Source organism: Podarcis liolepis (assembly GCF_965112155.1).
Source record: "Podarcis liolepis genome assembly, chromosome: 18".
In the NCBI taxonomy this organism is placed as follows: domain Eukaryota; kingdom Metazoa; phylum Chordata; class Lepidosauria; order Squamata; family Lacertidae; genus Podarcis; species Podarcis liolepis.
Window position 1 is genome coordinate 2,307,315 of NC_139572.1, and position 24,601 is coordinate 2,331,915.

Below are 24,601 nucleotides of genomic sequence, written 5' to 3' on the forward strand. Positions count from 1 at the left end.
TGCCCAGGGCAGATTTGCCGTTCGTCGGTTCCCTGTCCCGTCGGTGACCCGTTGACTGACTTCGATGCCCTCATTTCAGTGGGACTACTCTGAGTTAGAACTTGATTGAATACAGCCCATTATTATTTTATTATTTCTTACCCAAAGCTTCGTCTGAAGGTCCTGGGGGCAGTTAGAGAATCACAACTTAAACAGCCTATAAAAGAAACCCCTGTCCATAACCCCCCCCCCAATCAAGAACCGATTATCAGCAAATCGCTGCGTATCTTTTACGGACACAAAAACACACATTTTGGGCCATTAAACTGTAGTCCAATCTAGCAATGAAGGGAAGGAAAAGAACTTCTAGTTGTGGCGGAGGGAAAATAGTTGGAAAGGACTGATAAAAATGAAAACAGACACAGCACAAAAGTCCGCTTTGGGCCTAGTACAAAACCTCGGTTGGCATTTCTTTTTTAATGTTTTAAAAAGCATTTTGCGCACGAATCATAATTTACATTACTGGCTGGGCCCCGAAGCGGATCTGTGTAGATTGAGTGTCCCCTCCAGTCCCAAGTGCCTTTTTTCTAAGGTCATACAACATATTAAGCGGAGCTAAAAAGAAGAAGAAAGACTTCAGCTAAGGCAGAGATCCCCAAGTGGCGCCCACCGGGTGCGGCTAAACTACAATTCCCAACGACGTCTGGAGGGCCATCGCTGCTCGGCAAAGAGGCAGCTCCCGGTCTGAAGAGTGAATATTTATTTTATATGGAGGCCCAGACCCGGGAGGACTTAAACAATGACAGGCATTACGTGGCTAATAATGTTCTACTAACATATATATAATAGGGACGCGGGTGGCACTGTGGGTTAAACCACAGAGCCTAGGACTTGCCGATCAGAAGGTCGGCGGTTCAACTCTGGGGTTGCGGTGCTCATCTCGCTTTACTGGCCGAGGGAGCCGGCGTACGGCTTCCGGGTCATGTGGCCAGCAGGACTAAGCCGCTTCTGGCGAACCAGAGCAGCGCACGGAAACGCCGTTTACCTTCCCGCCGGAGTGGTACCTATTTATCTCCTTGCACTTTGACGTGCTTTGGAACTGCTAGGTTGGCAGGAGAAGGGACCGAGCAACGGGAGCTCACCCCGTCACTGCGGGGATTCGAACCGCCGACCTTCTGATCGGCAAGTCCTAGGCTCTGTGGCTTAACCCACAGCGCCACCCACGTCCCTATTCTATTACATATTCTCTGCTTAAGAATTACTACAATTTGAGCTTCTGTTATCGCATGATTGCAGGTGCGAGACGATTGAAAGGCTTGTTTGCCTCGGCGATATTGAATTGACTACCTTCCCTAATTTTGTTCACATGGTATTGATTTATTTTATTAGCTGTATCTCCACCATATGCCCTCTATTCAAGAACTGTGAAATAATACAGGATATGTATGTGTTGTCGGAACACAATTAGCCACAGGTTGCCTGTTATTGTTTAAGTTTGCCTGTTCTTGCAACACAGGGGATCTACTGTATTTTTCGCTCTATAAGACGCACCAGACCACAAGACGCACCTAGTTTTAGGAGAAGGAAAACAAGAAAAAAAATATTCTGAATCTCAGAAGCCAGAACAGCAAGAGGGATCGCTGCGCAGCGAAAGCAGCAATCCCTCTTGCTGTTCTGGCTTCTGGGATAGCTGCGCAGCCTGCATTCGCTCCATAAGACGCACACACATTTCCCCTTTTTAGGAGGGGAAAAGTGAGTCATATAGAGCAAAAAATACGGTGTTTTGTTACGTATCGCTGACCCGGGAAGAGGCATTCTCTTCCACACAGCAGTGAATGCTGCTTCTTCGGTTAGGGGTCGAGAGCATCTGTGTCGCTGGGGATGCTGCAAAACTACAACTCCCACCGTACCTGCCCGTTGGTCGTGCTGGTTTCCAGGGCCAGGGGAAGCTGCCGCCCAGTTTTTGGAAGAGGCATTTCCGCACTCCCAGGAGGAAATTCATCTTCTAGCTGGAGGCAGCTCAATCAATGATATTCAGAGTTGCAGATAAAGTGGTACCTTGGTGCTCAAACGTTGTCGAACAAATCTGCTCCCAAACAACGCATACCTAGATGTGAGTGTTCTGGTCTGTGGGCGTTTTTCGGGAGCCGAACGTCCGACGCGGCTTCCGCTTGAGCGCAGCCCATCGGAAGCCGCTCGCCTTGGTTTCCGAACGGTTTCGGGAGTCGGACGGACTTTTAATCGTTTTAATGTTTTTAACCGTCCAGAATTCGGTGTTAAAAACAAAAGAGGAATGTAAATTGGTAAAACTGATATGGTTGATTTGAATATGTTATTATTGATTATGTATACCCAATGTATCAGCCGCCTTGGGGGGGGCGGTTTCACTGTTTGTGTTTTGGTTGTTCGTAAAAAAAATTATATGTATACACACACACACACACACACACACACAGTGGTACCTCAGGTTACATATGCTTCAGGTTACATACGCTTCAGGTTACAGACTCCGCTAACCCACAATTTCTGTTCTCATCCTGAAGCAAAGTTCTTAACCCGAGGTACTATTTCTGGGTTAGAGGAGTCTGTAACCTGAAGCGTATGTAACCCGAGGTACCACTGTATGTATGTGTGTATATATATATATATATATATATATATATATATATATATCGGAATGGATTAATCCGTTCTGTATTACTTTCTATGGGAAAGCAGCGCACCTTGGTTTTGGAACGCTTTGGTTTTGGAACGGAATATCCAGAGCGAATTAAGTTTGAGAAGCAAGGTACCACTGTATTCCCCATCCTTTGACCTAAAGAGGAACGGGGAAGGCTTCTTTTCAGATCGGGAGCAGGCAGAATCGGTGGCCTCTCAGACTAGGCTCAAACGCCACCCTATAGCCCCCATGTCTCGCCTGCCCCACAAGCTACGGTCTGTACATTTCCAGAGGTCTAGGCGCAGAATTCGTCTTCAGGTTCTTCGCCCAACCTCTCGCCGTTCGGGAGAAGCAAATGGGGCTCTTTTTTGGCGGGGCGCGATGCGGGAAAGGAACTCCAAGGCCCCTCTTTCTTTAAAGAGAAACCACGTCGTCTGTGCCGGGGTATTCGGGGAAATTTAGTTCGAACTTTTTCTGCACATCATAAGGGAGAAACCGGCCGGCTACAAGGTGGTGCTTGCCCACAAACCGCGTGGCGCACTGTTTGGGGGCGGCCAGGGAGACGAGGACGTCGGGACTGATGCCGTCGGAACTGCCTGTCTCCACATCCCAGCCTGAAAAGAAAGGGGTTTGGGGGGGGACAGGGAAGAGAGAGAATAATCAGAAGCGTCATAGAATCATAGAATCCTAGAGTTGGAAGAGACCCCAAGGGCCATCGAGTCCAACCCCCTGCCAAGCAGGAAACACCATCAGAGCACTCCTGACATATGGTTGTCAAGCTTCTGCTTAAAGACCTCCAAAGTAGGAGACTCCACCACACTCCTGGGCAGCAAATTCCACTGTCCAACAGCTCTTACTGTCAGGAAGTTCTTCCTAATGTTTAGGGGGAATCTTCTTTCTTGTAGTTTCTTGCGTCTTCCTGGATCGAAGCATCTAAAGCCCACAGAGTTCACCCTCTCTCTCAGTTGGGTAGGCAAACTGAGGCCCGGGGGCCAGATCTGGCCCAATCGCCTTCTCAATCCGGCCCGCGGACGGTCCGGGAATCAGCGTGTTTTTACATGAGTAGAATGTGTCCTTTTATTTAAAATGCATCTCTGGGTTATTTGTGGGGCATAGGAATTCGTTCCTATTTTTATCTTTATTAATCTTAAGACCTGCTACCTCACCAATTATTATAATTTTTATCTCTTGTAATAATTTCGGGGTTGACGCTATCGGTCCTTCTACAAGATAGACGACCCAACATTTCGCTTCCCTGCATGTTAAAAATATGAACGATGAGAGTAAATACAAAAGGATGTATAGAAACTTATTCGTGTATGCGATTACAGCGGCAAGAATGTTACTTGCCCCGCAATGGAAAGAAGCAGAAGTCCCAGCAAAGGAAGAACGGATGCAAAAACTTATGGAATACAGTGGTGCCTCGCAAGACGAAATTAATTCGTTCCGCAAGTTTTGTCGTCTTGCGATTCTTTTCGTCTTGCGAAGCACGGTGTCGGAAAAGTTTTGGAAAAGCTTCAAAAATCACCAAAGTCTTCAAAAACCTCAAAAAAGGCTATGAGTTGCTCCTCGAAGTCAAGTCGCAACTGTATTAACGGTTTTAAGAAAAAGGAAACAAACTTGCAAGACGTTTCCGTCTTGCGAAGCAAGCCCATAGGGGAAATCGTCTTGCGAAGCAGCTCAAAAAACCAAAAACCCTTTCATCTAGCGAGTTTTTCGTCTTGCGAAGCATTCGTCTTGCAAGGTACCACTGTATGCAGAAATGGTGAAACTTACCAGAAAAATAAGAAATCAATATAACTTTTTTTTATAAAAGAAGGGAAATGGTTTACTGAGTATTTACAGACAAATCGTAAACAGATAAGAACACCGGCAGGGCAACTGTAATAACCTGCAGTTTCGTAAGAGCATATATTTAAAGGAGACAAATAAATGAGCAAATCGGGTTAAATTTGGGTAGGCAGAAGGTGTTAAAATTAAATTTAAGGAAGCGCAGAAAGAGGGGGAAGGAAGTGGAGTTTTGAAATGCCAAAAGGATTGTAAAATCGGTGAAATGTATAAACTTGAAACGGACGCACTTGAAAAGTATAAATGTATAAACTCGAAAAGTTTAAAAGTATAAATGTATAAACTCGGAAAGTACAAATAAAAATTAAAAAGAAACAGCTGAACGTTGGAAGATCTGAGATAGATAAAAGAAAGTTCCTGCCTGTCTCTTTCTCCCCCTTATTCTCCCGGTTTCCTTTATAGAAAGCAGAGAGTGGTGGGAAAGTAGATTGAGTCGTTTATGCCTGACATTAGCGCCACCTACTGTTGAGCTCCTGAGATGCCACCGAATTGCAGCTTCTCTCCCCGAACAATCTAACAGGGAAAGGGATTCGCCGGTCGGATCCTAACAAGGCTCCTTGATTCCCCTGGGGCTCCTTATTCGACAGGGATTTGCGGGAGGGGGAGACCCAGCAGGCTGCTGTTCAACAGGGGAAGCGTACCAGAGGGGACGTCCAGGCTGATGAGAGGGATCCGGATTTGCTTGAGGGTGGCCAGGATCGTACCGAACGGCTCCGGCAACTCGCCGGGCGTGGCCTCCACTCCGAGCAAGGCGTCGATCACGAGGTTGTAAGCGTCGCTGATCAGCTGAGTCTGCCACCGGGGGGAGAAGATGAGAGAGGGGAGTCACATCACAACCACGCAGTTGTGGGTTCTCCAATTCTTATAGCTACACAAACAAGTTGTTGTCTACCGACCGAGGTGCATGTAAAACACAGTGCAAAAAGAATCTCGATGCAGCCCTTATTATTATTACTATAAGAGTGGTACAGTGGTACCTCTGGTTGTGGACACGATCCGTTCCAGGGTGTCGTTTGCACCCCTAAAAGTCCGTAACCAAAGCGGCGCTTCTGCGCATGTGCAAAGCGCAATAGAGCGCTTCTGCGCATGTGCGAAGTGCACAGAACGCTTCTGAGTGTGCCCACGTGGCGAAACCCAGAAGTAAACATTTCTGGGTTTGCTGCGTTCTTAACCCGAAAAAACGCAACATGAAGCGTTCGCAAGAAGAGGTATGACTGTACAGTGGTGCCCCGCAAGACGAATGCCTCGCAAGACGGAAAACTCGCTAGGCGAAAGAGTTTTCCGTTTTGGAGGTGCTTCGCAAAACGAATTTCCTATGGCCTTGCTTCGCAAGACGACAATGCCTTGCGAGTTCCTGCGGGGTTTTTCCCTCCCCCCCTTTTTCTAAGCCGCTAAGCCGCTTATCAGCTGATCTGATCAGCAGATAAGCCGCAAAAGAAGCTAAAAGCCGCTAAAAGCCGCTAAAAGCCGCTAATAGGCTAATCCGTCAATGGGCTTGCTTCGCAAGACGAAAAAACCGCTAGACGAAGAGAATCACAGAACGGATTCTTTTCGTCTTGCGAGGCACCACTGTATTATTATTTTATTTGTACCCTGCCCAACTGACTGGGTTGCCTCCCCTGGTCATCTCATAGTCTCTGCCTCCAACTACAGAGCTGCGCCCAATACCTCGCTGAGACAACGTTAATCTCCTGTCTCCGCTGCTGGGCTGCTCTCCGTGGTGCTGAACTAGTTCTGCAGCCCCTGTCCAAGGTCCTGAACCTAGCTTGGCCTTAAGCCAGTGGTTCTCAACCTGTGGGTCCCCAGATGTTGTTGGACTACAACTCCCATCATCCCTGAGCTCTGGCCTTGCTAGCTAGGGGGGATGGGAGTTGTAGTCCAACAACATCTGGGGACCCACAGGTTGAGAAAGGCTTACACCAGGCTTCCTCAACCTCGGCCCTCCAGATGTTTTCGGCCTACAACTCCCATGATCCCTTGCTAGCAGGACCAGTGGTCAGGGATGATGGGAATTGTAGTCTCAAAACATCTGGAGGGCCGAGGTTGAGGAAGCCTGGCTTATGCAGACTCTATGGAAGAGCTTCCCCTCTGTCCTCTTAGCTCAGTGGTTCTCAACCTCTGGATCCCCAGATGTTGTCGGACTACAACTCCCATCATCCCTGAGCTCTGGCCTTGCTATCTAGGGGTGATGGGAGTTGTAGTCCAACAACATCTGGGGACCCACAGGTTGAGAAAGGCTGTAGACTTAGCTGTTCTGCTACTAGGTCGGGGTTCTGAAAAGTACGTAGAGTTGGAAACTCATCTCGCTTTATTGGCCGAGGGAGCTGGCGTACAGCTTCCGGGTATGTGGCCAGCAGGACTAAGCCGCTTCTGGCGAACCAGAGCAGCGCACGGAAACGGCGTTTACCTTCCCGCCGGAGCGGTACCTATTTATCTACTTGCACTGGTGTGCTTTCGAACAGCTAGGTTGGCAGGAGCAGGGACCGAGCAACGGGAGCTCACCCCGTCACTGCGGGGATTCGAACCGCCGACCTTCTGATCAGCAAGCCCTAGGCTCAGTGGTTTAACCCACAGCGCCACCTGCGTCCCCTAGATATGCATTATGACACGATAATCTTTATTGTCACGAAACTGAAAATCTACATTAGACATTCAGGCATATTCTAGGATCCAAACTCATTACATAACATAAAATCAGCTTCACTTGGTCCTCAGGGATGCTGTCTCAAGACCAGATCTGACCCCGCAACATCGCAATGTGCCGTCACTGCACATTAGGGAGAAACGAGACCCAACTGGCCACGAATCGGCATGAAATGAGTATGAAAAACATGGCACAGATGCTCATCAACGTTGCTCCCTCCCTATTATTTTTGCAAATGTCTTTGACACCAAAAAAATGTCTGCAAGCAAACTTCCAGCGTATTTCTGGCACGCTCCCTGCGGTTCCAAGCAGTAACATTTGGTATGAACCCTAATTTTAGCTTTCCAGAAGGACGCTTGCCATTTTGTTTTAACTTCTCTCGCAGCTGGCTTCTCCCTGAGCACAAACACCGCAAGATTATAGCAAGCGGATCCGGCTTCCGTTGCGATTTAGCAAAAATTGCAAGGCCAAAGATTTTCGAAATAATGAGGGCGAGGGTCTATGACGCTGTGAGGTTAGGGCGGCCGTCCCAGGAACCAGCGAGTAACTGGGATATGACCAGAAAGCCACACACATGCTCAAAACCTCCCTCTGTAATTTCTTTCTGGGACGTCAGGACCCAAAAATGTCATTAAAAGAGTCTTGGAGATGGACGTCTCTTTTAATAGAACAGAAGGCGATTTGCGAGGCCACAATCCTCTGATGCCAATCCCCCAAGATCTAAAGTGAGGGCCCTGAGGATGGTGGGGGAAAGGGTGGGATTCGATTCAATTCATATTTAAAGGCCGATCGACCTCATTCAAGGGACGCGGGTGGCGCTGTGGGTTAAACCACAGAGCCTAGGACTTGCCGATCAGAAGGTTGGCGGTTCGAATCCTGTTGTTCCCGTTTCTCGGTCCCTGCTCCTGCCAACCTAGCAGTTCGAAAGCACCTCAAAGTGCAAGTAGATAAATAGGTACCGCTCTGGCGGGAAGGCAAACGGCGTTTCCGTGCGCTGCTCTCGTTCGCCAGAAGCGGCTTAGTCCTGCTGGCCACATGACCCGGAAGCTGTACGCCGGCTCCCTCGGCCAGTAAAGCGAGATGAGTGCCGCAACCCCAGAGTCGGCCACGACTGGACCTAATGGTCAGGGGTCCCTTTACCTTTTTTACCTCATTCACACTTCCTGAGAGAACAGCAAACCGAAATATGGTGGTACCTTGGTTTTCAAACGCCTTGGTACTCAAAGAACTCGGAACCCAAACACTGCAAACCCAGAAGAAAGCGTTCCGGTTTGCAAACATTTTTCGGAAGACGAACATGCTCCATTTTGAGAGTTACGCTTCCGATTTTTGAGCGCCACACTTCCGTTGTGAGTGTTACGCTGAGGTCTGTTCATTTCTGCTATTTATTTTGTGTTACTGTTTTCGCAGCTCTTTTTCCTTTTGTTTTTGCGACTGTGGAGAACCCAGTCCAGCTACTGATGGATTGATTGTGTGACTGCAGTACATTGTTTATTGCTTTCATTTAATAATAATAATAATAATAATCTTATTTGTACCCCGCCCATCTGGCTGCGTCTCCCCAGCCACTCTGGGCGGCTTCCAACAAAGATTAAAAATACATTAAAATGTCACACATTAAAAACTTCCCTGAACTGCCTTCAGATGTCTTCTAAATGTCAGGTAGTTGTTTATCTCTTTGACATCTGGTGGGAGGGTGTTCCACAGGGCGGGCGCCACCACCGAGAAGGCCCTCTGCCTGGTTCCCTGTAGCTTTGCTTCTCGCAGGGAGGGAACCGCCAGAAGACCCTCAGGAGATGGACCCCGGTGTCCGGGCTGGACGATGGAGGTGGAGACGCCCCTTCAGGTATACTGGGCTGAGGCTGTTTAGGGCTTTAAAGTTCAACACCAGCACTTTGAATTGTGCTTGTAATGGTCTCATTAGATAGTAAAATCCATGTTCGATTGCTGTTTTGGGGGTTGTGTTTTTAAAAGCCCAGAACGGATTAATCCGTTTTGCATTGCTTTCCATGGGAAAGCAGCGCGCCTTGGTTTCGGAACACTTTGGTTCTGGAACGGAATTTCCGGAGCGGATTAAGTTTGAGAACCAAGGGACCACTGTACAATCATCTGCCATCAAGAGGGCTTGCTGAAAAGGTCAAGAGAACAACAACTACCAGACTTTTAGAAGACATCTGAAGGCAGCCCTGGTTAGGGAAGCTTTTAATGTTTAACAGGTTATTGTATTTTAGTGTTTTGTTGGAAGCCGCCCAGAGTGGCTGGGGAAACCCAGCCAGATGGGCAGGGTATAAATAATAAATTGTTCTTGTTGTTGTTGTTGCACCAAGATGCTCCCTTGCAAGTGAGGGACCAGAAAGACTTTGCTCACCTCCGCTGGCAGATAGGAAAGAAATGGTATGTCCATTTTTTCGCACTGGGTGGTGAAATCCCGGAAAAGAGGATTCGAAGATCTCTTCGGGTAGAAAATAGTGGGCTCGTATTCCTGCAAGAAGAAACATAAGGGGGAGACAAAAGAGGAAAGGATAATAATAATAATAATAATAATAATAATAATAATAATAATAATAATAATGTTTTGTCGTTTAGTCGTGCCTGCCTCTTCGTGACCCCCTGGACCAGAGCATGCCAGGCCCTCCTGTCTTCCACTGCCTCCCGCAGTTTGGTCAAACTCATGCTGGTCTCTTCGAGAACACTGTCCCACCACCTCGTCCTCTGTCGTCCCCTTCTCCTTGTGCCCTCCATCTTTCCCAACATCAGGGTCTTTTCCAGGGAGTCTTCTCTTCTCCTGAGGTGGCCAGAGTCTTGGAGCCTCAGCTTCAGGATCTGTCCTTCCAGTGAGCACTCAGGGCTGATTTCCTTCAGAATGGAGAGGTTTGATCTTCTTGCAGTCCATGGGACTCTCAAGAGTCTCCTCCAGCACCAGAATTCAAAAGCATCCATTCTTCGGCCATCAGCCTTCTTGATGGTCCAGCTCTCACTTCCATACATCACTACTGGGAAAACCAGAGCTTGAACTATACGGACCTTTGTTGGCAAGGTGATGTCTCTGCTTTTTAAGATGCTGAATAATAATAAATAATTAAATAATAATAATAATTTACACCCCGCCCTTCCCAGCCAGAGCCGGGCTCAGGGCGGCTAACACCAGTAAAATTACAGTAAAAACATAATTGGGGGGGGGGGGACCAATTTAAAATACAGGTTAAAATGCAATTTAAAATGCAGCCTCATTTTAAAAGTAGCCCATGGATCAAAACCATAAGGGGAGGGAAACGGAAGGGTCAGACTGAGTCCAAACCAAAGGCCAGGCGGAACAGCTCTGTCTTGCAGGCCCTGAGGAAAGATGTCAAGTCCCGCAGGGCCCTGGTCTCTTGGGACAGAGCATTCCACCAAGTCGGGGCCAGTACTGAAAAGGCCCTGGCCTTAGTTGAGACCAATCTAACCACCTTGTGGCTTGGGACCTCCGAAATGTTGGACGGGGCATAAATAAAGAATTATTATTATTATTATTATTATTATTATTATTATTATTATTCAAATGGAAGCCTTGCTGGAGCGACATTTCCCTCATTGCTCTACACTCCAGCCCATAGCTGCCAACGTTTCCCTTTTCTTAAGGGAAATTCCCTTATTTCGAATAGGATTCCTCGCAAGAAAAGGGAAAAGTTGACAGCTATGCTCCAGCCTTCCTGAAATGGGGCACTGGATATCTAACTGATAGCGGGCAGGGTTCTAAACTCCGAATGAAAGTTAAGAAATAAATTTCAGAAGCAGAGCGGTTGGCACAGGAAGGGGAACGAAACCACTTCATCCCTGAGAAATAAATTTCAGAAAAGGAAGGGGACTCCCCGTTTCCCCTTCTCCTCCTCGTTTCCCCGGGCGACCTGGACCTATTTCCTAGCGAGACTAATTCAGGGCGAGAAAGAGACTCCAGGGTGCTTTGTACGCTGCAAATACGGTGTATTAAAAGCCTGCCAAACCAGCCGGGACCGTTGCTATGTGGGTTTCAAAAGCTAAAGCGCAGTTTGTATTAAAAGCATCTCTCTCTGAGCTCTCTTTGCAGTTTGCAAAGCTCAGAAAACCCCCCGGCCAATGGTGCCAATATCTTTAGTCCTAACACAGAGCATTCTCTCTCCTTCAACCTCACCCCAGCGATTCTGTGAGGGTTTGGGAAACAAATTTCTTCTTCTTCTTTAGCAATCCCTCATAGCCAAGTAAGATTGTCTTCCATAAACACATAGAATCATAGAATCCTAGAGTTGGAAGAGACCACAAGGGCCATCGAGTCCAACCCCCTGCCAAGCAGGAAACACCATCAGAGAACTCCTGACATATGGTTGTCAAGCCTCTGCTTAAAGACCTCCAAAGAAGGAGACTCCACCACACTCCTTGGCAGCAAATTCCACTGTCCAACAGCTCTTACTGTCAGGAAGTTCTTCCTCATGTTTAGGTGGAATCTTCTTTCTTGTCGTTTGGATCCATTGCTCCGTGTCCGCTTCTCTGGAGCAGCAGAAAACAACCTTTCTCCCTCCTCTATGTGACATCCTTTTATATATTTGAACATGGCTATCATATCACCCCTTAACCTTTGACCATTTTGGTTGCCCTCCTCTGGACACGTTCCAGTTTGTCAGTGTCCTTCTTAAACACGGTCTTAACCGTGAGTCCGTAAGTGACTGTGGAGGCCAATTCTGGATCCCCACGTCCTTCCACAGTGGGGACATAGGTTTCCAGGCGGGAGTTGATCCTGGTGAGGGTTTGCCAAGCGTGCCTTCCTCTTAGCACATTTCTCCCTTGCGTCCTGAGTTCGAGTGTCTCCAAAGCCCATGACACCTTTGGTCAAGGCTGTTCTCCAACTGGAGCGCTCGCAGGCCAGTGTTCCCCAATTGTCAGTGTTTATACTACATTTTCCTGCCAACCTAGCAGTTCGAAAGCACGTCAAAGTGCAAGTAGATAAATAGGTACCACTCCAGCGGGAAGGTAAACGGTATTTCCGTGCGCTGCTCTGGTTCGCCAGAAGCGGCTTAGTCCTGCTGGCCACATGACCCGGAAGCTGTACGCTGGCTCCCTCGGCCAGTAAAGCGAGATGAGCGCCGCAACCCCAGAGTTGTCCACAACTGGACCTAAAGGTCAGGGGTCCCTTTACCTTTACCTATACTACATTTTTAAAAATGTGCCTTGAGAGAGTCTTTAAACCTCTTTTGTTGACCACCAGCATTACGCTTTCCATTTTAAAGTTCGGAATCGAGTACAGTGGTACCTCGGGTTAAGAACTTAATTCGTTCCGGAGGTCCGTTCTTAACCTGAAGCACCACTTTAGCTAATGGGGCCTCCCACTGCCACGTTTTCTGTTCTCATCCTGAAGCAAACTTTTTAACCCGAGGTACTATTTCTGGGTTAGCGGAGTCTGTAACCTGAAGCGTCTATAACCCGAGGTACCACCATATTTGCTTTGGAAGACTACAATCAGGCATCCGCAAAACATGACCAGTCCAACGAAGTTGCTGTTGAAGAATCATTGCTTCGAAACCAGTGATCTTTGCTTCTTCCAGAACACTGATATTAGTTCGCCTGTCTTCCCAAGTGATGTGTAATATTTTTCAGAGACACCGTTGATGGAATCTTCCAAGGAGTTGGAGATGGCGTTTATGAGTGGTCCACGTTTCACTAGCATACAGTAAGGTTGGTAGTGCAATAGCTTTGCAAATGAGCTACCGTATTTTTCGCCCTATAGGACGCACTTTTTCCCCTCCAAAAATGAAGGGGAAATGTGTGTGCGTCCTATGGGGTGAATGCAGGCTTTCGCTGAAGCCTGGAGAGCGAGAGGGGTCGGTGCGCACCGACCCCTCTCGCTCTCCCGGCTTCAGGAGAGCCCCAGCGCCAGCCCCACAAGGTCGGGGGACAGAGGGAGGCGGAACACCACCATCCCGCTGTCTCCCGAAGTGGTTTGGAGGCTGACGGCGGGGAGACCCCACCACCAGCCCCGCAAGCTCCGGGGACAGCTGGGAGGTGCAGCCCGTCTCCCCGCTGTCCCCAGACCTGATCTCAAGGCGGGTGGTGGGGAGAAGAGCGCTTCTCCCCGCTGCCGGCCCCACAAGCGCCTGGGGGGGGAATAATTCCCCCCTTTATTCCCCCCCAAAAAAACTTGATGCGTCCTATGGGCCGGCACGTCCTATGGGGCAAAAAATACGGTAAATGGTAAAATATCACCACTGGAGAGAGACCTGATTTTGCACTTTTCAGTAGTGCTGGGACAAACATCACTCTGTGTGTGTGTTTGTTTTCAGACATCCTGAGATGGAAATCCCAAGCAACTTTGCCTCCAGACATCATAGCCCTTGCGGCCGGTAGTCATCAATACCTCTATGAATTTGTCCAACCCTCTTTTAAGGGGGGGGGGCAGAAATGGATTCGAACAAGGAAGAGAGAAGGTGCAAGTTGGAAACAAAGACAAACTCGGGGGGGGGGGACAGATACCTACAAAGACACGCAGGTGACGGGCGCACACCAGGCCGATCGCCCCGTTCTGCTCGCAGCCGCAGACCACCAGCAACGTCGGCTGCTTCCTTGGCAAAGACCTCCGAGGGAAAACCTGGAACGAAACGACCGGGAAAATTAGGGTGCAGGGTGACAGGGTGTGGGTGGGGGCCTTCTCGGTGGTGGCACCCGCCCTGTGGAAACCCTGAAAGACCTACATTGCTCCCAGGACGTTTCCAAGCACAATTCAAAGTGTTGGTGCTGACCTTGAAAGCCCTAAACGGCCCAGTATCCCTGAAGGAGCGTCTCCACCCCCATCGTCCAGCCCGGACACCGGGGTCCCTCTCCCGAGGGCCTTCTGGTGGTTCCCTCCCTGCAAAAAGCCAAGTTACAGGGAACCAGGCAGAGGGCCTTCTCGGTGGTGGCGCCCGCCCTGTGGAACACCCTCCCATCTGATGTCAAAGCAATAAACAACTACCTGACATTCAGAAGACATCTTAAGGCAGCCCTGTTTAGGGAAGCTTTTAATGTTTAATAGGTTATTGTATTTTAGTGTTTTGTTGGAAGCCGCCCAGAGTGGCTGGGGAAGCCCAGCCAGACGGGCGGCGTATAAATAAATTATTATTAATTATCATCATCATCATCAGGATAAAAACAGAGGCACCCAATGGGAAAGACCCCAGGACCAGAACCGCAATGGCTTCCATCAGGAATCAGGGCAGCCAAGTGGAACGCCCTCCCGCCAGATGTCAAGGAAATAAACAACTATCTGACTTTTAGAAGACATCTGAAGGCAGCCCTGTTCAGGGAAGCTTTTAATGTTTGGTGTTTTATCGTGTTTTTAATATTCTGTTGGGAATCGCCCAGAGTGGCTGGGAAAACCCAGCCAGATGGGTAGGGTGTGTGTGTGTGTGTGTGTGTGTGTGTGTGTGTGTGTGTGTGTGTGTGTTTATTAAGGTTGTTGTTATTGTCTCAATATACTGTTTAGATCAGGAGGACCTGAATTCATGCTTCCCAGAAGTTTTTAATGTTTGGTGTTTTATCGTGCTTCTAATATCCTGTCATGGGACGCGGGTGGCGCTGTGGGTTAAACCACAGAGCCTAGGGCTTACCGATCGGAAGGTCGGTGGTTCGAATCCCCGCAATGACGGGGTGAGCTCCCGTTGCTCAGTCCCTGCTCCTGCCAACCTAGCAGTTCGAAAGCACGTCCAAGTGCAAGTAGATAAATAGGTACCGCTCTGGCGGGAAGGCAAACGGCGTTTCCATGCACTGCTCTGGTTTGCCAGAAGCGGCTTAGTCCTGCTGTCCACATGACCCGGAAGCTGTACGCTGGCTCCCTTGGCCAGTAAAGCGAGATGAGCGCCGCAACCCCAGAGTCGGCCACCACTGGACGTAACGGTCAGGGGTCCCTTTACCTTTCATATCCTGTTGGGAGCTGCCCAGAGTGGCCGGGGAGTCCCAGCTAGATGGGCGGAGTAATAATAATAATAATAATAATAATAATAATAATAATAATAATAATTTCTTCTTCTTCTTCCATCCACGCAGTGGCTGTGCAGTTGCCACTGACCTTCTGTATGGCAGGCAGAAGCTATGCCAGCGACTTACGGCCCTTCCCTGTCCCGACGTAAAGTAAGTTTCTAGACCTCATGATTTCAAATAAACGACGGGTTTCTCCAGAGTCCTGAGGGCTGGCGTCTTACTTAGGTTTTTGAACTAACCAGAAGGGCTTAGCTAACTAGCTAACCCAGGTTTCCTCAATCTCTGCCCTCCAGATGTTTCGAGACTACAATTCCCATCATCCCTGACCACTGGTCCTGCTAGCTAGGGATGATGGGAGTTGTAGTCCCAAAACAGCTGGAGGGCTGAGGTTGAGGAAGCCTGAACGAATGCCTTCTGGATAGCTCCCTAGCAGAGGGTCCCGATTCAACCCTCAGGGGCTGAGAATGTCCCCTGCCTGCCCGGAAGCTGCTGCCAAGTCAGAGCAAACAATATTGGCTGCCCCATTGCAATGCAGTGCAAATAGCCGATTCCAAACCAGAGGTACAAATCCGGAAGGGGGGAAATGAAATTTTAAAAAATTGCAATAATAAAGATATGTAATCACTTGAAAGAATCAATTAGGCCTAGGGTTAAATTGGGATTAAATAAATTAAGAAAAGTTAGGAAATATGATTATGACTGCGATATGGTTTTATGAAATCACGATCTTGGAAACTGCTACATATAATTCCTAAGAAACTCAGACGGAAGAGATTTGAGGAAGTCAAATCATATGTTTATGAAGATGGATTTTAATGAACTAATTAAGTTTTAGTTTATGTGGTGATTTGTTGTATTTTATGCTTTATATTCTTTTTCCCTTTTCCCCGTTTCATTCTTTTCCCTTTATTATTGTTAACTTTTTCTTCTGTTATGTTTATGCATGGAACATAATAAATATTATTGTGTGGGGGGGGGAATATTTTAAAAATTGCCCAAATAGCAACTCAACTCCCGCTGTGGTGGGGGCAGAGGGGAGAGTCCACATTCCCCCCTCACCGCGGCCAGGGCCAGACTTCGAAAACCGCTCGGCATTTCCTCGGCGGCGGAGGGTCGAGAGAGGCTGCAAGCGATTAGAAATCCAGATGCGGCCGCTCTCCATCCAAAACAAACAGGACAAAAATGAAGGATGCAGAGATGCTCTGGGCAACGTTAAGAGGAGGCGATTTCGGTGGTACCCGAAGTGCTGGACCGAAGAACAACAGGCTGCCACCTCAGGGCGCTTGGAAACATAGTAATATATATAATAATTTATTATTTATACCCCGCCCATCTGGCTGAGTTTCCCCAGCCACTCTGGGCGGCTCCCAATCAAGTGTTAAAAACAATACAGTGTTCAATGTTAAAAGCTTCCCTGAACAGGGCTGCCTTCAGATGTCTTTTGAAGATAGGATAGCTGCTTATTTCCTTCACATCTGAAGGGAGGGTGTTCCACAGGGCGGGCGCCACCACCAAGAAGGCCCTCTGCCTGGTTCCCTGTAACCTCACTTCTCGCAATGAGGGAACCGCCAGAAGGCCCTCGGAGCTGGATCTCAGTGTCCGGGCAGAAAGATGAGGGTGGAGACGCTCCTTCAGGGATACTGGGCCGTTTAGGGCTTTCAAGGTCAGCACCAACACTTTGAATTGTGCTCGGAAATGTCCTGGGAGCCAATGTAGGTCTTTCAAGACCGGTGTTATATGGTCTCAGCGGCTGCTCCCAGTCACCAGTCTGGCTGCCGCATTCTGGATTAATTGCAGTTTCTGGGTCACCTTCAAAGGCAGCCCCACGTAGAGCGTGTTGCAGTAGTCCAAGCGGGAGATAACTAGAGCATGTGCCACTCTGGCCAGACAGTCTGCGGACAGGGAGGGTCTCATCCTGCATACCAGGTGGAGCTGGTAGACAGCTGCCCTGGATACAGAATTGACCTGCGCCTCCATGGACAGCTGTGAGTCCAAAATGACTCCCAGGCTGCGCACCTGGTCCTTCAGGGGCACAGTTGCCGCATTCAGGACCAGGGAATCCTCCACACCTGCCCGCCCCCTGTCCCCCCAAAACAGTCCTTCTGTCTTGTCAGGATTCAGCCTCACTCCGTTAGCCGCCATCCATCCTCCAACCGCCTCCAGGCACTCACACAGGACCTTCACTGCCTTCACTGGTTCTGATTTAAAGGAGAGCTCCGAGACCACCAGGGTTGCCAACCTGGCGCCCTCCAGACCAGAAAGTTTCCGTTCCTCCTCTTTCAGCTGTTTCCATCCCAGCTGGTAATCTTGCGCTTACCTTGGTGACTGCCATGGCGCACGCGTGACCCCAGATCTCAATCAGCTGTTGCTGCCCAAACCTAAACTCCTCCAGGAGCTCTTTGTCGATCGCCAAGGCTTCTGCTCTGCTGCAAGACACAGGAAAAGGTTTGGGGTTTTTTTTTGTTTTTAGTTGGTTAGTCGTGTCCGCCTCTTGGTGACCCCCTGGACCAGAGCACGCCAGGCCCTCCTGTCTTCCACTGCCTCCCATTTGGTCAAACTCATGCTGGTCGCTTTGAGAACACTGTCCCACCATCTCGTCCTCTGTCGTCCCCTTCTCCTTGCACCCTCCATCTTCTCAACATCAGGGTCTTTTCCAGGGAGTCTTCTCTTCTCCTGAGGTGGCCAAAGTCTTGGAGCCTCAGCTTCAGGATCTGTCCTTTCAGTGAGCACACAGGGCTGATTTCCTTCAGAATGGAGAGGTTGGATCTCCTTGCAGTCCATGGGACTCTCAAGAGTCTCCTCCAGCACCAGAATTCAAAAGCATCCGTTCTTCAGCGATCAGCCTTTATGGTCCAGCTACAACCACGAAACACAGCACTTGGGACTTCATACTCTGAGATCCTGTTCTCCAGAGGCCGTAGAAGGGCCGTATTTAGGTTTGATGAGGCCCTAAGCTCCTGAAGGTAATGGGGCCCTTTATATGTCCAGCTGTCCTTTGTCAACAACAAATTGTCACTGTTTTTTTGTGTTGAATATATGCTATATGGTAATTTATGGACCTCATAGGTATCTCAGCAGAGACATCACCTTGCCAACAAAGGCCCGTATAGTTCAAGCTCTGGTTTTCCCAGTAGTGATGTATGGAAGTGAGAGCTGGACCATAAAGAAGGCTGATCGCCGAAGAATTGATGCTTTTGAATTATGGTGCTGGAGGAGACTCTTGAGAGTCCCATGGACTGCAAGAAGATCAAACCTCTCCATTCGGAAGGAAATCAGCCCTGAGTGCTCACGGGAAGGACAGATCCTGAAGCTGAGGCTCCAAGACTTTGGCCACCTCAGCAGAAGAGAAGACTCCCTGGAAAAGACCCTGATGTTGGGAAAGATGGAGGGTACAAGGAGAAGGGGATGACAGAGGATGAGATGGTGGGACAGTGTTCTCGAAGTGACCAACATGAGTCTGACCAAACTGCGGGAGGCAGTGGAAGACGGGAGTGCCTGGCGTGCTCTGGTCCAGGGGGTCACGAAGAGGCGGACACGACTAAATGACTAAACAAGGGGTCCCCCAAAGGCCATCCAGCCCACCCCCTGCAATGCACGGTTTTGCACTGTCCGATATAAGCCCCCTTTTCATGCTGCACTGGAAAGCAGCCATCTCTCCTTCTCGCTGGATTGAGACCCCCCCCCAAAAGGAATTGAGGCTTTTCAGCTTCCTGCGGCGTTTGGTTCCGTCGCCACGGCAACCGCTAAATAAGAGGCCTTTGGAAAGAGATTCTTCCCACAATGCTACAATGGCTGGGCAGAGCTGGGGGGCGGGGCGGAGGGTGGGGGGCGAGTTAAGGGGGGCAGGGGCGCCGCAATTCCGGGAAGATTTTGCTCCCTTCTCCCCTCCATCCTCTCCCTGCTCATCCCAGTCCATCACTCGAAGCTCCATTTCCCATCGTCTGGTACCCGAAGAAGAGGGTCTTATTTGAGACCCCAATTTCCCCATCATCTAATTTTCAACTTTTCTGGTACCCAAACCGGAGGGTCTTCTATAAGACCCCAATTTCCCCATCTCCTGCTTTCAACTTTTCTGGTACCCAAACCAGAGAGTTTTCTGCGAGACCCCAATTTCCCCATCACCTGTTTTTAAACTTTTCTGGTACCCAAACCAGAGAGTTTTCTGCGAGACCCCAATTTCCCCATCATCTAATTTTCAACTTTTCTGGTACCCAAACCAGAGGGTCTTATTTGAGACCCCAATTTCCCCATCACCTCCTTTTCAACTATTCTGGTACCCAAACCAGAGAGTTTTCTGTGAGACCCCAATTTCTCCATCATCTGCTTTCAACTTTTCTGGTACCCAAACCAGATCACCTGCTTTTCATCTTTTTGTGGTACCCAAACCAGAGGGTCTTCTATGAGACTCCAATTTCCCCATCATCTGTTTTCAACTATTCTGGTACCCAAACCAGAGGGTCTTATTTGAGACCCCAATTTCCCCATCATTTGCCTTTCAACTTTTCTGGTACCCAAACCAGAGGGTTTTCTGTGAGCCCCACGTTCTGTGCAAAGTCTGTGATGCATTTAAATGAAACGCTACTATAGATGGTAAATCTTGTTTCTTCCCATTCTTCACTATCAATATTCTGGCAGCTGTTGTGGCGTTCCGGGAAAAAAGTACCATAACATAGAAGAATGGCAGATGAAGATGATGGGCTATATGGAACTTGCCAAACTGACCGGGAGACCAGAGATGGTGGAAGAAGATTGGAAGAAGTTTAAGGAATATTTGAAAAATATATATGTTAATATTTAAATCTTAGAATAGCTTTGGAAGTGGGTATAGGCTGTAGGGTTAGAAGTAGGAGATAGCGTATTTTAAAATACTATTATTTGCAAGTGATAAAATGTGAAGTTATTTTAAGTGTGGTTAAAAAAAAGATGGTTAGAAATTATGATATATATATATATAAACTGCTAAAGATGAAGTAAAATGAAAATCAGATAGCGGGGACTTGGGGAAACCCACCTAACAATGTTTAGGGGAAAAAAGGATAAGACAAGAATCTGTTTATGTTTTCCTGTTTGTGTTATAAAATGAATTTTTAAAAAATTGGAGAAATATATATATATATAAATGAAACGCTTCTTTGACGCTTCTGAATTCAGCCCTGGTGATGTCTCCTTAATAGTGGAAAAGACGAAAAAGAGATTTAACGGGCGGCAAAAATGCACACTCGTTTTCTCTCGTGCGCCCCACAACCCCGAGGAGGAGACAGATTTAATAGCATCATTGCAAAGGAAAATATATATCTTTCTCTGCTCCCAACACCCACATCACACTCGAGAGCGAAGCTTGTTTTTTGGTTGCCATGGAGATCAGAGGCGAGCGAGTCGCTCTTTGCAAAACCCACGTTTGCAAAGAGAGAAAAATATGATTCTTTTCGGTGTTGCAACCACGTAGATCGGTGGCTCCCGATCTTCGCTGCCCATATAAACGAACAAATGAATATACTGTGATTTTCCATGCATAAGACTAGGGGTTTATTATTATTATTATTATTAAAAAATCATGTTAGAAATTTGGGGAGGGCGCGTCTTATACACAGATAGTGCATTAAAAGCTCAACTATTGTGGGCAATCACTCCCCCCGATTTCTTAATTTTGAGCGCCCCCCAAAAATAGGGGGCATCTTATACACGGGGGTTTGTTGTACAGGGAAAAATATGGTAGAAAGAGGACTGACTCAAAAAACACAGATGTAAAAACCTCACAGGTATACCATGTTTTGAAAACGCTCCCCCCGCAAATAATGTTCATTACTCTTTCAAGATGTGGGGTTTTTTTTGGGGGGGGGGTGTTGTTTTAATTTTGGTTATGCATTTTGTGGTTTTGTATTCTGGTTTTATTCTGTGAGCCGGCCTGAGACCTACAGGCACAGGGGCAGGATATTAATTCAATAAATAATAATAATAATAATCACCACCCCCCTCTAATTTCCTCCTCCTCCTACCCCTGGATACCATATTGTCTGTTGGGGAAAAAGTATAATCTGAAAAGACAGAGAGCGAAACAGCACACATTCTTTTGCAATTCACGAAAGTCGAATTTTAAATGGAAATTGGTTTTTTAAAAAGGAAGGTTAGGCTGACGGTGAAGCAAGAATCCAGCGTATGGGGCTGTGCATGGAGAAAGTGTAAGGGGAGGCTGTAGGATCAGGCCCATCTGACCAAATACCCACAAGGAGAAACAGATCACAAGAGCGCCCCCCCCCCCAGCGACTGAAATTCAGAAGTATCACTGCCTCGGCAGCCATGTCGCCCGTGAATTCACCTAATTCTCGCCTAAAGCCATGTAGTTGGGTTGAATCCAGTGGAGGAGAGTTCCGCAGTTTAACCACCTGCGGTTCTGGGCTGGGCCTACGAAAGGATCGTTTTCTGGGCGGCGGAGATGTCGCCTTTGGCTCCGCATAGATCGCCTGCATGGGGTTCGTTCCAGAGTCGCAGAACAGTAGAGAGTTGGAAGGGACCCCAGCGCTCATTTAGTCTGACCCCCTGGTGCAATGCAAAATGTCCCATACAGGGCAGTGATTTTTTTCCCTTTAAAAAATATGTTTAGGGGTGTACTCTCGTTTTCCTACTCATATTGAAATAATAAAGGTAAAGGGACCGCTGAGCGTTAGGTCCAGTCGTGGCCAACTCTGGGGTTGCGGCGCTCATCTCGCTTTACTGGCCGAGGGAGCCGGCGTACAGCTTCCGGGTCATGTGGCCAGCAGGACTAAGCCGCTTCTGGCGAACCAGAGCATCGCACGGAAACGCCGTTTACCTTCCCGCCGGAGTGGTACCTATTGATCTACTTGCACTAGTGTGCTTTCGAACTGCTAGGTGGGCAGGAGCAGGGACCGAGCAACGGGAGCTCACCCCGTCATTGCGGGGATTCGAACCGCCGACCTTCTGATCGGCAAGTCCTAGGCTCTGGGGTTTAACCCACAGCGCCACCCGCGTCCCTCAATTTAAGATCCACAAAATGTTTAGGGGTACTCGTCCCACCAGAAAAATACGAGAATCGAACCCACAACCTTGCCGTTACTGGTTCTAAGTTCTAACCAGCAGAGCTACCCAGTCCTTAAGTCAGCCTTCCCCAAGGTGGTGCCCTCTAGTCGTCGGACGACCGCACCCAAGTACCAAACCTGCCCAAACGTCGGTCCCCGAGTCGAGCTCCCTGATGGGTCGTTTTTGTCCAGGTCGCCATCATCATCTGCCCACCTGATGGGTCTGTTGGCACTGAGGTACCCCTGGCTCCATCACAGACCCCTGCATGTCTCCCCCTTAATTTGAGAAAACATACCACTCCTTGCTTTGGCCCCACAAACCCATTCCCCAGCCCGCAACTACCGAGGCCAGCCCCTTAACATTGCCTGGCTTCCGTCGCAGGTAGAATCTCAACAGGTGTAGCCTCCGGACAGGTGCGCAAAGAGCTTTGCCAGGAGGGGGGGGGTGGCGAGAAAGGCAGGGGTCTTTTTCCCGCAAGGCGGCCAACTTACCTTAAATACCGGAGGGGCTGAATCTCCTCTTTGCTGTGGGACGAGTTGCAAATGGTCTTCTCCATCGTCTGGGTGGAAAGAGAATTTCCTCTCCTTCCTGCCCCCCCTTTGCAACCCCAGGAAGGAAGAAAAACAGCAACACCCTTTCCTTGTTTTTTTAAACCCCCCCCCCCCTTTTCTCTTTTTTCTTCTTGCGGTTTATAAAAGATAGCAGAATGGGAAGAGGCACTAGCGTGGGCACCGCGGCAATCGATTGGCTGTTTCTTCCTGGAGGAATAAAAGAAAAATTCCCCCAATAGAAAAACGAGGGGGGGGGGAGAGAGAGAAGGCTGGTGGTTAACCCTGTGTGAGTGTCTGGAGGCGGTTAGAGGATGGATGGTGGCTAACGGATTGAGGTTGAATCCTGACAAGACAGAAGGACTGTTTTTGGGGGACAGGGGGCGGGCAGGTGTGGGGGATTCCCTGGTCCTGAATGAGGTGACTGTGTCCCTGAAGGACCAGGTGTGCAGCCTGGGGGTCATTTTGGACTCACAGATGTCCATGGAGGCGCAGGTGAATTCTGTGTCCAGGGCAGCTCCATGTGGTACGCAGAATGAGACCCTCCCTGCCCACAGACTGTCTGACCAGGGTGGTGTGTGCTCTGGTTATCTCCCGCTTGGACTACTGCCATGCGCTCTACGTGGGGCTACCTTTGAAGGTGACCCGTAAACTGCAATTAATCCAGAATGCGGCAGCTAGACTGGGGACTGGGAGCGGCCACCGGGACCACATAACACTGGTCCTAAAGGCTCCCAGGACGTTTCCAAGCACAATTCAAAGTGTTGGTGCTGACCTTTAAAGCCCTAAATGGCCCAGTATATCTGAAGGAGCGTCTCCACCCCCATCGTTCAGCCCGGACACTGAGGTCCAGCTCCGAGGGCCTTCTGGTGGTTCCCTCCCTGCGAGAAGCCAAGTTACAGGGAACCAGGCAGAGGGCCTTCTCGGTGGTGGCGCCCGCCCTGTGGAACGCCCTCCCACCAGAGAAAAAGAACTACCAAACTTTTAGAAGTCATCTGAAGGCAGCCCTGTTTAGGGAAGCTTTTAATGTTTAACAGGTTATTGTATTTTAGTGTTTTGTTGGAAGCCGCCCAGAGTGGCTGGGGAAACCCAGCCAGATTGGAGGGGTATAAATAATAAATTATTATTATTATTATTATTATTATTAAGAGCCCCCCAAGATGGCTAGCGGCAACGCAATTGTCTGCGGGGGCTTGCGAGGGGCGATTCCGTCCATATCCGTAAAAAGATCTTAAAATTATTTTGCTATTAAGCAGCGTATAGAAAGCTTTCGGTAATGATAAAAGATGTTTTCGTGTCAGGTGCCTGGTTAGGTGATGTAGCTGAATACGGATTTTTTCGGCGCATCCGTAATCCAGAAAAATGCAACCTAAGCGTCTGTAATCCGAGGTATGACTGTATATCGTATTGTTTTATTGCTGTGGCCGACGCAAATATTCATTCATTCATTCCGCCACCAGCCAGCAGGGGTGCTAATGAAACCATCCCGACGCTCTGCCCCTCCGACTCTATGATTCTACGGACAGACGCAGAAAGGTGGCAAGAGGCGTTCTTAACAGAACATAGCATTTTTATTCAGTATATATATATATTTGTTTGTTTCCAGCATATAAGCATAAGGAACCGAAGGCAAAAGATGCGATGGGGGTGAGCAGCCCCCGTCCGCAGAAAGGACAGCAAAGTAGCTCGGGGGTACGCCAGGGGCCAAGTTCGAATCCCGCCACGTGAGCTAGCCACTGCCAGCTGCAAATAAAGACCCCCCTCTCCCTGTCTCACACTGTGGCACCGAACCCCCAGATTGTAATAAGTGGGCACCGCCATGTGCTTTGAATCCCAAAGGTATTTTTTTCCCCTGGAACATTGCAGCGGCCAGCTCATTCTCTGAATGTCCGAACGACCACTCATTCCCCAAAACTATGCATAAAGGTA

General features: G+C 48.7%; 1 protein-coding gene across 2 annotated transcripts; it reads right to left on the reverse strand.

The window, feature by feature from the left end:
• Window positions 1-412: 412 nt before the first annotated feature.
• Window positions 413-23,038, reverse strand: YJEFN3 (YjeF N-terminal domain containing 3). Of its 2 annotated transcripts, none has more exons than XM_083484178.1 (6): window positions 22,616-23,038; window positions 17,407-17,512; window positions 13,612-13,722; window positions 9,499-9,612; window positions 5,128-5,278; window positions 413-3,252 (listed from the first exon to the last, which is right to left on the reverse strand). In XM_083484178.1, the coding sequence occupies exons 1-6, from the start codon at window positions 22,678-22,680 to the stop codon at window positions 3,053-3,055; spliced, it is 747 nt and encodes a 248-aa protein (XP_083340304.1). In that variant the 5' UTR covers window positions 22,681-23,038; the 3' UTR covers window positions 413-3,052. The 2 variants fall into 2 exon arrangements, with proteins under 2 accessions (XP_083340304.1, XP_083340303.1); XM_083484177.1 differs by having other exon boundaries at window positions 17,407-17,515; window positions 22,616-23,023.
• Between the last annotated feature and the right edge of the window lie 1,563 nt (window positions 23,039-24,601).

Coding starts and splice junctions, on each gene's coding strand:
- YJEFN3 (XM_083484177.1), bottom strand. CDS start 22,680: ATGGAGAAGACCATTTGCAACTCGTCCCACAGCAAAGAGGAGATTCAG. Junction 9,613..13,611: donor CCCGTCACCTGCGTGTCTTT/GTAGGTATCTGT, acceptor TTCTTCTTGCAG/GAATACGAGCCCACTATTTT. Junction 3,253..5,127: donor CAGCCTGGACGTCCCCTCTG/GTACGCTTCCCC, acceptor CTTTCTTTTCAG/GCTGGGATGTGGAGACAGGC.